Consider the following 15,837-nt stretch of genomic DNA (forward strand, 5'->3'; position numbering starts at 1 on the left):
CTGGAAAATATATGGAGTGTTACTGAGTGGCTTGCGGTATCAACGTTTTTCTTGATTGGGCTCGGGATGTAGCTAATTTTTTTCATGTAAAAAAACCAAAAACTAAATCTTGCTCTCTCTCTTTTTTTTTAAAAATTATTCACAACCACATTTACAATCCACTATGAGACAATTGAAGCATCACGAACAAAAGCTGTTGAAAAAGGTTGACTTTTTGCAATGGAAAAAGGAAGACACTATACGTGAGATGAAGGTCATTCGTCGCTACTTTCTTCAGCAGAGAGAGGACTATCACAAGTAAGTTGCTGTGCAATACAAAAACCATTTTGGTTAGGGAGAAGGTCTGACATGTTATCAAACAACAGATACAACAAACTAGTGGGCAGTATCCGTCAATTAGCCAACAAGATTTCATTGCTCGACTCTCGTGATCCATTCCGTACACAACAAGAAAAGGCATTGTTAGAGAAACTATACAACATGGGCATCATTACAGCAACAACCAAGTTTTCGGATTGCCGCAAAGTGACAGTATCCGCTTTTTGTCGTAGACGTTTGCCTATTGTCATGTGTCGATTAAAGATGGCAGAAACCGTAAAGGAGGCAGTAACATTTGTTGAACAAGGACATATCCGTGTGGGGCCTCAGACAGTGACAGATCCTGCCTTCTTGGTGAATCGCACGATGGAAGACTATGTCACTTGGGTGGACACTTCCAAGATCAAGAGAAAGATCATGAAGTACAATGACAAGGTAAGATTTGCGCTCGTGTATATATTGAGTGTATGTCTAACTCTTTTGATTAATAGTTGGATGACTACGACCTTTTGTAAATTTTATTCTCGATACACATCTACATGTTACTACATAAATACATTTTCTTGCTTGCAATCACTATTTGATGATTCGAATGAGTTTTAAATGCATGTGCAACCCATTTACTGCTGTTAAAACAGATTATCTTTTTTCCCTTGTGTTTTTCGCCTCTATTTCTTCTTGTCATCATGAATCGTTTGAAGAATGCAACCACCAAAGTCCTCGGTCGTCGTAATTGGATGGTACATAATAACCGAGCAACACTATATGTCAATGCAGCTAATCATGTCTACATACATTGATGCAGAGTACAGCAGGCATTGAACGCTCGCATCGTGCTATTTTATTTCCAGGTAAGATGGAAACCATGTGGAAGAAAGGATTATCCACCTGTTGACACACATACATGCATCTACAGGCCAGGGATCCCAATATGTAGGCATGGGGAAGGATCTCTACAACTTGTACCCAAGAAGTGCCAAACTTGTTTTTGACGAAGCAGATGAAGCACTCAAGAATGGACTTCGTGCGCTTATATTTGAAGGGCAACAGGATAAATTGAAACTGACCGAGAACGCACAACCAGCCATCCTCACAACATCCATCGCCATGCTACGAGTGTTGGAAACTGAATTTGGATTTGACATTTCTAAAGCATGTAATCATGCGTTGGGTCATTCGCTGGGAGAATACACAGCATTGGTAGCTACCAAGGCCATGTCTTTGACAGATGCTGTGCGTCTAGTGCGTTTGCGTGGTGAGGCAATGACTCGTGCAGTTGCAGACAAGCAGGGCAAGACTGCCATGTCTGCTTTGGTAGTTAGAAAGGATAGATTGGCGGATTTGGAGAAGGCTATGGAGGAGATCAAAGCTAATTTGCCAAATGGCGAACTAGTCGCTGTAGCAAACATCAATAGTGTGAGTATCAGATAGGTCTTTGGATGACCATCTCACTGAACATGTCAGAATAGTCATTTCAAGTGGTCATCAGTGGTACAAGTCAAGGTGTAGATCAAGCATCTCGTATTTTGCAGGAACGTAGATTTGCTGCTCGTGCCGTTGATTTGCCTGTGAGGTAAAACTGACGTCCTGTCTGACTGGGCGATCTGGATTGACTCATGTCGATTGTGTAGTGCTCCTTTTCACTGTGAATTGATGCAAGAAGCTGCTGACGTTATGGAGGATGCTCTGAAAAAGGTTGAAATTAAGATGCCATGTGTAGAAGTTGTCTCCAATGTCACTGCCAAACCAGTAAGTGCACTTTTTCCGCAAGTAAATGGCGGCCTCTAACATAGGTTGACAGTATGTCAATGCAGAGGAGATCCCAAAGAGATTGGTGGAGCAAGTTGTGGCTACAGTGGAATGGGAGCGTAGTATCAATTACTGCAAGGGACAAGACATTGACGATTTTCTCTGCTTTGGGCCTGGTAAAGTGCTGGCTAATCTATTGAAGAAGGAGTACCCATTGGACAAGATCAGAACCATCACTAGTGCCGATGATATCTTACAACATGCCTTGGAATACAATCGTAAAAAGGACAAGCCTGATGAACCTTCGTTTTAGCGGAGAGTTTAAGCGCCCCGCAAACAACGCCCTACAAATCGAGATCGATGACTGATTTCGATCCTGCTAGAGCAAGATGTCATGTACAATAAAAAGTGAAAAAAAAATATATATATATATTTCCCTTTCTTTTTTTCTCTTGTTTATGCTATCGTTTTGTACCAAAAATCTATTCAAACATTGCATCAGAAATATGGGGAAAAAAGTTGCCGCCACTGCTGTCAAATTGGAATCCACTGTAGCTGCCACTACCATTGTAGAGCCAAAGAACGAGGAGGCCAGAAAAGAAGAGAAGGTTACAGTCAAATTAGAAGAGGAAAATCTGACAGAGACAGCCGCAGTAATTGAGACGCCAAGATACGTTCATGACAACCCTCGCGCCTTCAAAGGAAGACTCGGTTATGCGTATGTGTTGGAGGGAACATTGCTGAATGTGCACAATGTAACCTTTAAATTGTATGTAGTTGCATGAATACCATATTACGTAAACAAAAGCCATCTATTTTCAGTGCAAGAACATGTCGGTTAGGTTTGTATCTGTTGTGGCGAGTATGCTATGGACTGGAATTAACCAATCTCTTTTATGAGTAGCTACTGTGGCCGAAAAAGGGATTGACGTTGTCAAAGAGATCGCACTACAGGTAAGTACGAATGAGAGCTATCATTACCGGCTCCTTATGCACATTTGCATTAGAATGTTACGGATATGAAGACCATGATTCAATGGAATGAAGGCAGGTAGCTTAACTGTTACATGATGACAACGATGCTAATACAAAGACATGACGCAGATCACAATATTCGATTCATGCGTCTTTCAAGTGATATGTTTCCCTTTGCAAGTCATGAAAAAATAGGGTAAAAAAAAAAACAGCACAAAAAAAAAACGAAATGTGTAGATAATGTATAATAATGACATAATGTTACAGCTACGAAATCGATTTTGCAGAAAAACAGCTGAAAGAAGCAGGGGATTTGGCCAACAAATACAAACATCGCTTGGTAAACAGCGTGGTAGTGCAATGTCAAATTACAGCATGTTGATTCGTTTATATACAAATAGACAATGCATCCCGGCCAATACAACCAGTTAGTCTCACTTAATCCAAAAGTAGTTGCAAATACAACACGCGAACTTTATTGTAAGTGCCATTTGAAAATATAACCGCAATGTATTGAGTGCTATCATCATGTAGATCATGCACACATGTTGGATTTGATGGGTATGGATCAGGATTCCGTGATGATTATGTGAGTGGATACAATGGATTGCCTCTTACTCGTGTCTAATGCTTTGTATTTTATAGACATATGGGAGGTGTTTATGGTAAGAGAGTGTATAGGCATGTTGGGTGGCACAGAGATTTAACAAGTCTTTTTTATAGGCGATAGAGAGGCTGCTTTGGCTGTAAGTCTATTGTAAAGAGGAAATGAGCAGATGCTCACATCACACAAGAGATTTGAACAGGAATATCAAAAGTTACCAGACACTGTCAAGCGAAGATTGGTTTTGGAAAATGACGAATTAGGCTACTCAGTCTCTGATCTTTTACCAATATGTCAAAAGCTTCAAGTTCCATTGGTACTTGACTGGCATCACCATCAGTATGTTTAGAGGAGAAACTCAAAGCGGCTTTAGCTAACATTCCACGTAGCATCAACCCTGGAAATGTGACAGATCTGATATCCTTATTACCTGCCATCAACAAAACTTGGACAGACAAAGGCATCAAACCCAAGGTAACTAGATGAGCTGCATGCACATGATGAGCCATTTCTCATACATTATATACTTCAAGCAACATTATTCAGAATCAAGAAACGGCGCAGTAACCCAAATGGAGAGAAGAGCACACAGTGATCGAGTACAGGTAAGGTCTATATAATGAGGCATAGCCCTGCTCTACTCACTGTATGGTATGCATGTGTGCTTAGAACTTGCCACCTACCACTGATGATGTTGATTTGATGATTGAGGCAAAAGATAAAGGTATGTGGGGTAAGCCCCATCTAATACACATTTACTCATACTCTCACCAAAGAGCAAGCTGTATTCCACTTGTACAGATTATTCGAATTAGAGACTGTAGATGATGATGTCTGGATACCACAAACTGGCGTTGAAACAAAGCAAACCGGTGGTCGAAAGAGTACCAAGGCTGCTCGAAAGAAAAAGGCAGCAGAAGATGCATTAAAGGATGAATTGAAAGACGAAAATGGCGACGATGATTACAGCGAAGATGTCAAGCCAAAAAGAACACGCAAAGCCATTACTACCAAGAAAGCAACATCCTCTGCCAAGAAGCGAAAGGCGGACATGGTTTCTGGTGATCAAGAAGAGTTCAATCTGGAGGAAGAGGTAACTCAAGTGCGTCAAACCACCAAAAGAGCAACAGCCGCTGCATTAGCAAAGAGAAAGGAAATTGAAAAAGAAGTAGAGGCCATTGAATTGGCCATGGAGGAAAAGGAAAACGAATCTGCCCAAGCAGATGATGATGTGCGCATGGATACTGCCATGCCTGAAAAGATGGCAAAGAGAAAGAAGCCTGCTGTAAATGGTAAGGCCAAGAAGAGCGCAAAGAAAGAGCCTACTGCTATTGATTTACCTGTCAAAGCACCACCAGAGGTCAAAGCGACTACTCGCAGATCAAGACGCAGTGTTGACGGTAAACAGGCCAAGAGCAACGAGTAACATGTCTAGTCATTTACTTGCCTTTATTTAACGTATATACTGCACATACTTGTCATCTCTTTGAAAGTTTATTGTAACATTGTGAATAAATCAAAATCTATACAATGCTATCATAAACCACACTTCCCTGCCAACGTTACCAAGGTGCACTGACACTTGACCCCAAAAGCCCCCCATCACTACGTGACTCTCGTCTTTTTCAAATGTCAAAATCAAACAATTCAAGTAGAAAAAAAAAAAAAGGATTTCGTTTCTTCTCCACATAGACACATCATTGACAGCATGTCCTTGAAAGCACACGTTCATCTCGACGAGCCATACACCCACCAAGCTGTTGTCAAAGCACTTGAAAACTCGACCAAATTAAAGTGGATCATCAACCAAGACATTGTGCCAGATCATGCCGACACAGACATTGCAGATGTTCAATTACAGTGGCTGGAATACGAGCTAATCAACTGGCACCACCTGTCCATGCACGACAAAGACTCGCTTGCCAACGCCTACTGTATTCGTAAAGGGCTTATCCGTAAATCACAAATGGCCTACAACATGACCAAGTATTTATCCAAACATCCCAACAGCATTCTCAAAAAGGCCATCCCAGAGACCTGGCTGTTTGAACTGGATCATGTGGATTACTTTGAGGAAGCCATGAACGATGTGTTTGAAGTGGAAAGAGACTTGCAAGAAGGGCACATGTTTATCATCAAGCCTAGTATGGCCAACAAAGCAGCTGGTATCAAGGTGTTTAATTCGCTGGATGAATTGCGCGCCATGTTTGAAGTGGAAGACAGCGACAGTGAGGACGAGGATGATGATGCGTACGATAGCGATCAAGAGGACTTGACTCAAGTGCGTGAATGGGTGATTCAACGTTATATCCACAAGCCTCTGCTGGTGAATAAGCGCAAATTCCATGTGCGTGCCTATGTGCTGGCCAAATCAAACATTCAAGTGTACCTGTACAGGGACATGCTGGCCTTGTTTGCTATGAAAGATTACGATACCACTTGTTTAGACGACAATTTGATCCACTTGACCAACACATGTCTGCAAGCAGATGAGGAGGGATACGATGAACAAGCGTCCGTTAAACTCTTTTGGGAGCTCGGCTTGGATGAAAAGGACCTCAACAAGATGTTTGATCAGATGAAGAGCATTTTAGCTGATGTATTCGATGCTTGCACTAGCGAAATGACAACTTTCCAAGCCATGCCCAACGCATTTGAGCTATTTGGCGTTGATTTCATGATGGATGAGGATCTGAATGTCTACTTCTTAGAGGCCAATGCTGTAAGTAGGTACTAATTGTAAATGGTTTTATTTTATTAAATGCAAATTTTTTTTGTGTAGTTTCCTGATTTCAAGCAAACTGGTGGTAAATTACAACACATTATTCAAGAGCTGTTTGAAGCAACAACCAGAGTGGCTATTGAGCCTTTCTTTACAGATGGACAGGCAGTAACTGATGAAAAACTAGTCAAGGTGTTTGATAGAGAATTACTGTCCTTATAGAAAATGATTGTATTGCGGATAATGACCATAGACACCGCCAAATAAATCGTCCTGTTGGCGTCTGTTATATGGCTGTTGAATTTGTTGTTGATGCTGTTGAAAGTGAAGTGGAGAGTGCATGTGCTGCATCATTTGCTGCTGATGGAGCATCATTTGCTGCTGGTGCATTCGTTCTCTCTGTTGACGCATGTATTCATCGTGTCGTCTCTGTTCTTCCCATAATCTCTGCTGTTCCTGTTGTAATTTGAGCTGCTGCTGGCGAATTTGCTCTTGACGGTAAAAGTAATCTCGATGCTCGTCATACTGATCCAGTTCGTCCTGCTCTTGTTCATCCTCCTCTCCCTCACTGTCGCTGACGATCTGGATCTTTTCTACTGATCGACTGTGATGGCTGGGTGGACTCGTTTTGGCTTCAATCTGGTGCTGTGTTGGCTGCTCTACACCATTGATCTTTGTCAGTCCATTTCCATATTCTTCAATGACTTGCGTCCCCTAAGTGCAGGTAGTGTCAGTATGCAACTGCATTTGAGCAAGCTGAAAAACTCACATTGCTGTCTGTAATCTTTGTAATTTTGACAGTTTCCATAACGCCATTGACATTGCGAGTCGTTGTAGAAACCGATTTCGAATATCCACCACCACCGCTGCTTAATCCTCTACTGTTGCTCTGACTTGATCCGATAAAAGATTGCTGCTGGAATGAGGATGACCCCATCAACGGCGACATGAAATCATGATCAAAGAATCCCCTCATATCGCTAAATCCGCCCATCATGAATGGGCGATTGAAGCCGCCAAAAGGCGAGGGTGGAGGTGGAGCTTGATGCATTGGAGGCATCATGAAGGAAGAGAATATGTCGCCTCCTTGTCCAAAAGCGCTCATGTGATTGAAAAACTCTGCGAATATCTCTTCAGGATTATGGAACTAGCTGCGGGTAAATAATAACGTATAGCAGGTTATCTGTAGCTACTTACTGCAAAACCAGCGAACGGATTGTGATAGTCGTAGTCATCATCATGCATTGAACTACTGCCGCGGTTATCATACACTCTTCTTTTTTCAGCTATAGACTGAAATTGAGCACATACTCTCTAGCTAGATTCACTCTACACTACTTACGGTCAGATAAAATCTCGTACGCTTCACTATATAAGCGTCAATATCTCATGCTGTTCTATCTGTCATCATGTGAGACTCTACCTTATATCTTTAAACTGGCAATGGATAGGTTGAGTGAACTGTTTCATCTCATAGAATCATGCAAATGTTACCTTTTCTACAGCGTCGGCAGAAGAATTTTTATCCGGATGGAACTTGAGAGCAAGCTTACGATATGCCTTCTTGATCTGTTGATCAGAGGCATCTTTCTCGATTTGTAAGACTTGGTAATAGTCTAATGAGGCTGGCATGGTTGTTTAGAAAGATATGAAAAAAAAAAAAGAAACGGAAAGAAATGATTCGAATCTTTTCGTACTATATTCAGCTCGTAATTGTTATTGCCAAACACTCAAATAAGTAAACTCCATTAGCCACGTGATTCCTAGTGATAAACCCAAACCCCATCATTGTTGTCTTCGCCCTAGATCAACATGCATTTAACAGATGGGATCATTCAACTTGAATCAGTCAAAGACAGATGGTGTCTTTATTGATTACATTGTGACAAATTCACTAAATCTCAAGTCAGATTCCTCGCTTAAATACTCTATCCATCGCTTGAGGAATCCGCCATCAAACCGAGCGGCAGGCTTTGCACCGCCCTTGGTTCCCAACAAGGTCTCTGAATCACAAATCACGCATAAATGTCTCTTGGCTCTCGTCATGGCCACTGAATCAAGAAAAAAAAAAGTCAGGATTTCCATTATGCCATTATACTTTGGCTACACTAACCATTCAATCGTCTCTTTTCAGCCAAGAACCCCACTTCTCCCCTATCGTTGGATCGCACCAAAGACAGTAAGATGGCTTCCTTCTCTCTTCCTTGGAACCCATCTACTGTACCAATTTCAATGCCAGGCCAATGCTCACGGATATCTCGTTTCAACTTTGACACTTGGGCTGCGTAAGGTGTAATCACACCAATTTGCTCCTCCTCCAATCCATCGTCTATCAAAGCACGGATATGCATCAAAGCCAATTCCACTTCCAGCTCGTTTGCTTTACTCTGCTCTTCCTGAGCATCGTCTGTGATTTCATGTCCTAAGCCTGTATCACTGGTATCGATCATCACTAAAGGCATATCTGTATTCTCAGATGCTTCAACACTGGGTAAATCTACCAGTAAATGGCTGGCCACACTCTTGTCAGCGACGAGCTTGTTGTCGTAGAGCTCTTTTGAGCTGAATTCCATGATTTTTTGATGCATACGGTACTGCACCATAAGCATACGTTTGACTTTGTCACCATACATGCTGAGAAGCCGATCAAACAGTGTTGTGGATAGATCAGTCTCTGTAGACAGGCCTCCTTTATTGGCTTTCTTCGTCTGATTCATCTTGATGGGTGTCTTGATGGTTGGAGGCAGTTGTAGATGATCGCCTGCCTATAAGATCCTCATGGTATTAGAGCGAGTATCTCACAAACAAACAGCAACTACGTTACCAAAATAGCCTTCTTTGCTTTCAGTAAGGCAATCCAACATTCCGCTTCCAATGCTTGTGTTGCTTCATCAATAATCACTACATCAAATTCTCGGTTCCACATATTCTTGCTCGCAGCACTGTGATAGATATCACTGTTAGATGATGGGCTATCTTCCGACTTCAACCAAACTTACCCATTCAACGTAGAGATGGTCACTTGCGCACTGGTCAATACCTCGTCTACCACCTTTTTCTCTCTGATTCGATAATCCTTTCGAAGATCCTTGACAAGCCCATACATGGATCGTCTCTCTGCTCGACTCTTTGTCTTGTTGATTTTAGCGAGTGTTTCGTCCATTTCCTTTCGAACATCGGATACAATTTGACCTGAATCGCAGGTGCGAGTAATAATGTCCAATGTGTGATCGACGACAGAAGGCAATACTCTTGCTGGATGGCCTACTCGCACTATATTGAGTCGATTCTGAGCCAGTCTCTCCACTAGGTTGTCTATTATGGGTCCATTGAGTAAGATTTTCTCAGGGCACTTTGCATTGGCTTACCAACAGATATATTTGAGGGACCACATACAAGCACGCGCTTGTTTTGATTGACTGACAATTGGCGAATAATCTCCACCAAAGTGTAGGTTTTTCCTGTACCAGGTGGACCATGGATCAACGCTACTTCAGGAGACCCCAAAGCGAATCGAACTGCCTCTTTTTGTGAATCATTCAGTGTCTCATCAAAGAAACTGATATCTGTAGGTATCGATGCTCTGGAAAGGTCTGATTGACCAAGCAAAACATTGATCAGACTAGATCCACCCTGTTCACATTTCTTTTGCAGTCTCTCCAATCCTTTCAACATTCTTTCATACGTGATACTGTTGGCAAGCTTGACACTATTATCTCCCCGTCTTAGTTTTCATAATGTACCATCACATACTCTCGAACTCACATTTGACACCGTTCCTGAATTTCTGTAGGCAATTCTTCCTCCATCTCTTGAAGTGCTACTGTAATTCTGGCATCTGCCACTCTCAGAACAACACCAGACCATTTTCCAACTTGCCGGGAGGGCTTGTCCTTTTTGTATTCATCCAAACCAACAATATCGCCTGTGGTGATCTTGTGAGCTGGAAAAATAGGCGGTAAAATGCTTGGATTAGCCAGCTCCAAGTCGATCAAACTATGCTTTTGTTAGAACACGATAGACTGGATGCGGCCAATGCTCTACCTTTTGCCTCCCAAGCCAGTTCGCATGCCTATTGTTGCGACTGGTTAGTATGATGCGTCCGTGTGTGTATCTTGTTGTATCTACCTGTCACTTTGAGACCAACAAGAGCTACTCCTCGACGTTGTAATTGAATGGGTGCGTATGCTGACAGCAACTTTTGAGTATCCTCGACATCAATCTTTCTTTCTGTTTCTACTAGTTGTATTTGGTGAGCAACAAACTTCTCCATGATAATGTATTTCGAGCTAAAAAAGAAAGGTAGTAACGACGCAGCATTAGGCGAACGCGCATAAATACACGTTTTATAAACTGACGTTGAAAATGAAATCAATGCAATGTGCAGAAGTGGCTTATGGTGCCTATTAGTTTGATACCTCGTTCTCCATGTTACAGTTGCGACATGGAGACAAGATAAAGCGACCATAGATACTTAATAAAACCTGTCGCAGTCCACTGACATTTGTGGCCTTTATTTGATCCGATGGAATACAATCCTGCTATATATATATGAAGGAAAGTGAGACTTGAGCAGATCTATATACTACTTTAGAAGGGGGAGCAGCACGCTAACATCTGGCAGTCTATATCTCCATTTTTAAAAGACAATTTTTTTCATAAACAATCTGCATGTAGTTGTGGATCTGGCTATTCTAGGATGCTCTGCATCTGTATCATTGTGATCAATTCGTATACAGGCATACAGCATACTGACACTGCCTCATACTACCCAAATATATGTAAATCACAGCTAGATTTGCATGCATTCGAACCGTATTTTCTCGAGTTAGAAGCCGTTTTACGCCGTCAGAGTAGCACCAAACAATTGCTCTCATCTAGCAGTTACTTTCTGATACCTTTGCTCACCTTTTTTGGGATCGTTGAAAATCGACCAAAATCGACCAAAAAAGCATGAGCGATACCTCATGATTTTCACCAAAAATCAAACGATCGCGCCTTTCACCTTGAAAATGAAGACTTTTACTATGGTATATATTGAACCAAAATGTTGCTCTCGATCCAATGCAACTCCTGAAACTTTGTCTGTGAGACTTTTGTATATAAAATCTCAACATTTTTGCCGAAAACCTCATTTCGTATTTCCGTACATTGCTCCATAATCTTTTTTATAATATGTATTATAGTTAGTACCATTGGATGCGCCTTGAAAAGTACTATTAGAAAGCTTAAGGAAGTAGGGGGTGACCATTACATTTTATATAGTCGAATCTCTCAAAATTTTTTTTTTTGTAGGGCAATTGTATTGCTTTATTTAAAGTCCTTTTACGTACGCCTATTAGATGGGAGAGGAAAAAAGACTGGATATATATTGGGGGGACTAATTATGGAGACTGATCTAAGGTTTCTTGGAAATGTAAGGTATCTAATGAGCTACGAAGTGATGAGAGTAAAATTGATGGTAGGAAAGGTTTGTCCTGGAATGTAAACTGGTAGTGGTGATACCATATAGTTTGTAGCATGCAGGCGAAAACCTGGTAAGCAGAGAGATTCGGATAGATTGAATGATCTTGACGAGAAGGGTTGTGTTCGAAAAGAAGGAATTTCTGGAAGTTTTGGTAACTGTTTTGGGAGATGAGAGGGGGCATGTAAATGGAGAGGGCGGAAGACCAAAAGGATCGTTTGTGGGGACAGGCAAAGAGGAAGTGTTCCAATGTTTCGGTGGATGAGTGGCAGATCCTACAAAAGGGATGGTGGATATGAGGTTGCCGTTCATGAAGAATGTCTCTTGTGGCGACTTTATTATGAAGGATGCGGAACCAGGTGTTACGTGCATTCAATGGGATACGTAAGGACCAGAGACGTTTCCATTTGGCAGAGGATAAGACAGATGGAGGTTTGGGAGGAACATGGTAGGAAGGTAAGGATTTATAACCAGTGGTAGTCGCAGGGACTGGATGGAATTGTTGGAAATCTAGATCAAAGTGTGAGGAGATCATGGAGAGAAGAAGGGAGTGGAGAGAGTCAAGGGTGAGTATGGAGGAGGTGGATAATTGATCAGTAGTGGGGAGGGGACGAGGGATATTTGTGAGCATGGTGTTTAGGGTGAACGTATTGAGGAAGAGGTATTGATCATATATGAAATTGATGGCACGGCGACTGCAGTGAGGATGGGGGAGGTGCTCAAAAGATTCTTTGAAAACAATGGTGTTGGAAGTAGAGTTGTAATCAAAGATATCAGATCCAAAGAGATCCTGACGTAGGGTGAGATGGTCAGCTAGGATGACGGAGGGTGGGGAAAAGGTGGAGGCGAAAGGATGGGAAGGGGGTAGCGCATGTTGAAGGAGAGAAGTGAAAGGGAGGCGGAGGATGACAGGAATGGGGACGGAGCAGAAGGAAAAGTTTCTAATGATAGAGTCTACGGCAATGATGATGTTGGCAACAGGACCAAAAGAGGGTAGACCAGACGGGCGACATTGAGGGAAAAGGAGTGACCAGTGGTAGGATGGGAATCGAGTGGAACCGAGACACATGGAGAGGGTGGACCGAAGGATTGGAATGGAAGGCATCAATGATGGAGAGGGTTGTGTAGGATGAAGGAGTGGATGGATCCATCGCCATTGCAGAGCTTGGGCTTGTCTCGCAGGATTGATCAGGTTCAGACCGCCCTGGGATCGAGGTAAAATGAGAGTGTCAAAAGAGAAGCGGCTGATTTTGGAGTTTCGGTTAATAAAGGAAGTGATGATTTGGCGTATCTTGTTGAATTCAGACTTGGTGAAGGTAACCAACCGAAGAACATGCCATAGTTTGGAGAGTATCAAGGAGTTCACAACGGTGACACGACCGCGGTAGGTCAGGTTCCGACAGGAATGAAGTTGACAAGAGCGACTGATGTTAGAGATGAGGGCGGAGACGAATGAAGTTCGCTGTTGACGATTGGCATGGATAGGGTAACCAAGGTATTTCAGGGCCGTTAGAGAGGAACGATCATGCCATGAAGTGATACCTTTAGAGGCCAGGAACTGAACCCAATGAGGATGGTTGCTACCAGATAGGGAGAGTGCTTCAGTTTTGTTGTAATTGAGGGAGGCATTAGAAGCAGACATATACTTTCCGAGTAGATCCTCGAGAGCAGCGAATTCTGATGGATTGTTAAGGGTTACTAAAGTATCATCCGCATAGGCGAGAACTTTGACCACTGGCGGGTGGGAGCCAGAAATGGGATCAGGAGGGAAAGAGAAGCCCGAAATGCGAGAGTCATTGTGGATGGCCCGGAGAAAGGGATCAAAGGCAATGTTAAAGAGAAGAGGACTGAGGGGATCACCCTGACGAAGACCTCGCAATTGTGGTAAAGGAGCGACTAGGAAGCCATTGACATTAGGTTGGATTTGGGTGGCAGAAAAGAGATTGATGATGGCGGTGATGAGGGTTTGAGGGATATTGAAGGCGTCCATCATAGCCTGAAGGTAAGAGAAGTGGATGCGATCATACGCCTTCTCCTGGTCTAGAAGAAGGGCAATGGATGTTAACTTGTTTCTGGTAGCTACTGTTTGCATGCATTGCAGGATAAGACCCTGCTCCGCAATGAACCGGTCGGGCATGAAGCCCATTTGCTGGATAGAGATCTTGTCAGCAAGGTGACTCATCAGACGAGAGTTGAGGAGGCGAGTGAAGGTCTTGGCATCTGTGTTGATCAGGGAGATTGGGCGCCAATTCTTCAAGAAGGAGAGATCACCTTTCTTTGGGAGTAACACCAAACTAGTTTGAGACCAGGAAGCAGGGAAGGTACCATGGAGCAGAGCATCGTTGAAGATACGGATACCAATGGATGCGGTAGACGGATGTTTGAACAAGAGACGCAGGATCTGATAGGGAAGGCCGTCAATGCCAGGGCTACTCTGGGTGGGGGACCGGGAAAGACCATCCAAGATGTCATTCAGAGTAAAAGGAGTGCATAGGGATTCATGAGAGTCATCAGATAATCTATGGGAAGCGGGAATCATGTTAGTGAAAAATTGTATATCACGTTGATTTACTGTTGTGGGTGTGTAGAGTCGAGAGTAAAAGGAGTGGACAGCTTGTTCCTTCTCAGTTTGAGAAACATAACATGTGCCAGTGGAAGGATCCTTGAGAGAAGGCAGGGCACGCTGAAGTTCTCGATGAGTAGACAAAGCCTTGAGAAATCCAGCCGAGGTCTCTCCCTTCTCTCGCCAGCGCAGACCTGATCTTAGGGCTTGGTGTTCAACCATTTCCTGTTGTAAGGCACTGATCGCTTTCTCAATGGTAGGCAGACGATCATTCAGGATGGCCGTGGACTTGTAGGCACGGAGGATCCGGTTACGTTTACTCTGCAATTGTCTGAGCTGCCGACGCCGCCATTCAGCCTGTTTCCGACCGATCTTTTGGGCTAGGGATCGAGTTAGAGACTTGATGTCGTCCCATAACACTTGAGGAGAAGCTGGGAAGGGATTGGAAGCTAGATCCCGATGAAAGTCATCCAGGCGTTTATACAACTGATTCACAAAGAAAGAGTTATCAGCCAGGCGTGGGTTGGCCCGCCATAAGCCTCGGCCATGGTTGTTTAAGCGCATTCGGAGGTGGATGCTAAGCATGGCATGATCGGTCCATTGTGGGGCTATAAAGTCGACAGTGGATGTGTGGACAAAGTTGGTGAGAGAGGGGGCCACATACATGTAATCGATGGTGGATCTATATCCGGCGCCGTGAAAGGTTGGTATGGGTGGATCGGGTTGCAAGCGGTGAGAGCACTCTCGATAATGGTGTTGCAACATAGCATGCCAAAGCCATTGGGCCCTTGTAGCTGGTGGCATATTTGAAGGGTCATTGGAGTCTAGGTGAGGCGAGGTGAAGGAGTCCTCAAGAGCATCCGGCACAATGAGAGAGGGGTCGGAAGGATGGTGGTAATTGAGGTGTAAATTTCTGATGAAAGAGGGATTCTGGAGGCCATCTTGGATGATGGTTGCTGGGAAGTGACGGAAATTGTAGTTGAAGTCGCCTACAATCATATCTGGAGCTTCAGAGGGAAAATTGAAGGAATGGGTGGAGAGGTTTAGCAACAAGGACTGAAAGAAGGGAAGTTGAAGGAGATCAGCATAGAAATCATAGCGGGCGTGGTAAGTGGCAGGTGCATAAATATTCATGAGACGGAAGGGACGGAAAAGGTGGTTGGCATGAGAGACAGTACAGATGATTAGACGACCATTGTTAGAGACGTATGCATCATCAAGCTGGATAGCTGGATTGAGGCTGACGACTCCACAATAGTGCGTCCATATGGAGGTTTTGGCCTGGAGTTGCATATCCAAGCGATCTTGTACAGCGGGATCAGAAGAATAGGTTTCTTGAAGACAGAGGATATCCATACCAGAGGAGGCAAGTAGGCGAGAGAAGGACCGACTAAGGTCAGGAGTGGAGGGCTTGGAAAGACTACGGCAGTTGAGGCTACAAA

The 15,837-nt window shown here is 43.3% G+C and overlaps 7 protein-coding genes across 7 annotated transcripts; 4 read left to right on the forward strand and 3 right to left on the reverse strand.

Moving 5' to 3' along the window:
- Positions 1–163: 163 nt before the first annotated feature.
- Positions 164–833, forward strand: NTH1_3 (alpha,alpha-trehalase nth1; the record flags this gene model as incomplete). The annotated part of the gene is made up of 3 exons (XM_064829036.1): positions 164–297; positions 366–753; positions 810–833. The coding sequence occupies 3 exons, from the start codon at positions 164–166 to the stop codon at positions 831–833; spliced, it is 546 nt and encodes a 181-aa protein (XP_064686238.1).
- A 171-nt stretch (positions 834–1,004) lies between these two features.
- On the forward strand, positions 1,005–2,380 carry ATC70_009809 (uncharacterized protein; the record flags this gene model as incomplete). The annotated part of the gene is made up of 6 exons (XM_064829037.1): positions 1,005–1,058; positions 1,124–1,169; positions 1,235–1,734; positions 1,788–1,891; positions 1,950–2,067; positions 2,120–2,380. 6 exons carry the CDS (start codon positions 1,005–1,007, stop codon positions 2,378–2,380), a joined length of 1,083 nt encoding a protein of 360 aa, XP_064686239.1.
- A 193-nt stretch (positions 2,381–2,573) lies between these two features.
- On the forward strand, positions 2,574–5,072 carry ATC70_009810 (uncharacterized protein; the record flags this gene model as incomplete). Its single annotated transcript, XM_064829038.1, has 15 exons — positions 2,574–2,785; positions 2,845–2,909; positions 2,972–3,021; positions 3,075–3,114; positions 3,172–3,238; positions 3,310–3,382; positions 3,444–3,522; positions 3,577–3,631; positions 3,688–3,707; positions 3,766–3,788; positions 3,837–3,985; positions 4,036–4,120; positions 4,180–4,251; positions 4,316–4,370; positions 4,423–5,072. 15 exons carry the CDS (start codon positions 2,574–2,576, stop codon positions 5,070–5,072), a joined length of 1,695 nt encoding a protein of 564 aa, XP_064686240.1.
- Positions 5,073–5,354: 282 nt separating this feature from the next.
- Positions 5,355–6,383, forward strand: ATC70_009811 (uncharacterized protein; the record flags this gene model as incomplete). Its single annotated transcript, XM_064829039.1, has 1 exon — positions 5,355–6,383. One exon carries the CDS (start codon positions 5,355–5,357, stop codon positions 6,381–6,383), a length of 1,029 nt encoding a protein of 342 aa, XP_064686241.1.
- A 201-nt stretch (positions 6,384–6,584) lies between these two features.
- ATC70_009812 (uncharacterized protein) lies at positions 6,585–8,000 on the reverse strand (the record flags this gene model as incomplete). Its single annotated transcript, XM_064829040.1, has 6 exons — positions 6,585–7,082; positions 7,138–7,515; positions 7,566–7,654; positions 7,711–7,736; positions 7,792–7,805; positions 7,863–8,000. The coding sequence occupies 6 exons, from the start codon at positions 7,998–8,000 to the stop codon at positions 6,585–6,587; spliced, it is 1,143 nt and encodes a 380-aa protein (XP_064686242.1).
- A 243-nt stretch (positions 8,001–8,243) lies between these two features.
- Positions 8,244–10,641, reverse strand: ATC70_009813 (Amino acid transporter; the record flags this gene model as incomplete). The annotated part of the gene is made up of 8 exons (XM_064829041.1): positions 8,244–8,419; positions 8,482–9,133; positions 9,193–9,310; positions 9,368–9,683; positions 9,737–10,077; positions 10,134–10,364; positions 10,413–10,440; positions 10,497–10,641. The coding sequence occupies 8 exons, from the start codon at positions 10,639–10,641 to the stop codon at positions 8,244–8,246; spliced, it is 2,007 nt and encodes a 668-aa protein (XP_064686243.1).
- A 1,111-nt stretch (positions 10,642–11,752) lies between these two features.
- Positions 11,753–15,751, reverse strand: HMT1 (Nuclear SAM-dependent mono-and asymmetric methyltransferase; the record flags this gene model as incomplete). Its single annotated transcript, XM_064829042.1, has 1 exon — positions 11,753–15,751. The coding sequence occupies one exon, from the start codon at positions 15,749–15,751 to the stop codon at positions 11,753–11,755; it is 3,999 nt and encodes a 1,332-aa protein (XP_064686244.1).
- Positions 15,752–15,837: the final 86 nt, after the last annotated feature.

This window comes from Mucor velutinosus (assembly GCF_035048745.1).
Source record: "Mucor velutinosus strain NIH1002 chromosome Unknown tig00001563, whole genome shotgun sequence".
Taxonomy (NCBI): domain Eukaryota; kingdom Fungi; phylum Mucoromycota; class Mucoromycetes; order Mucorales; family Mucoraceae; genus Mucor; species Mucor velutinosus.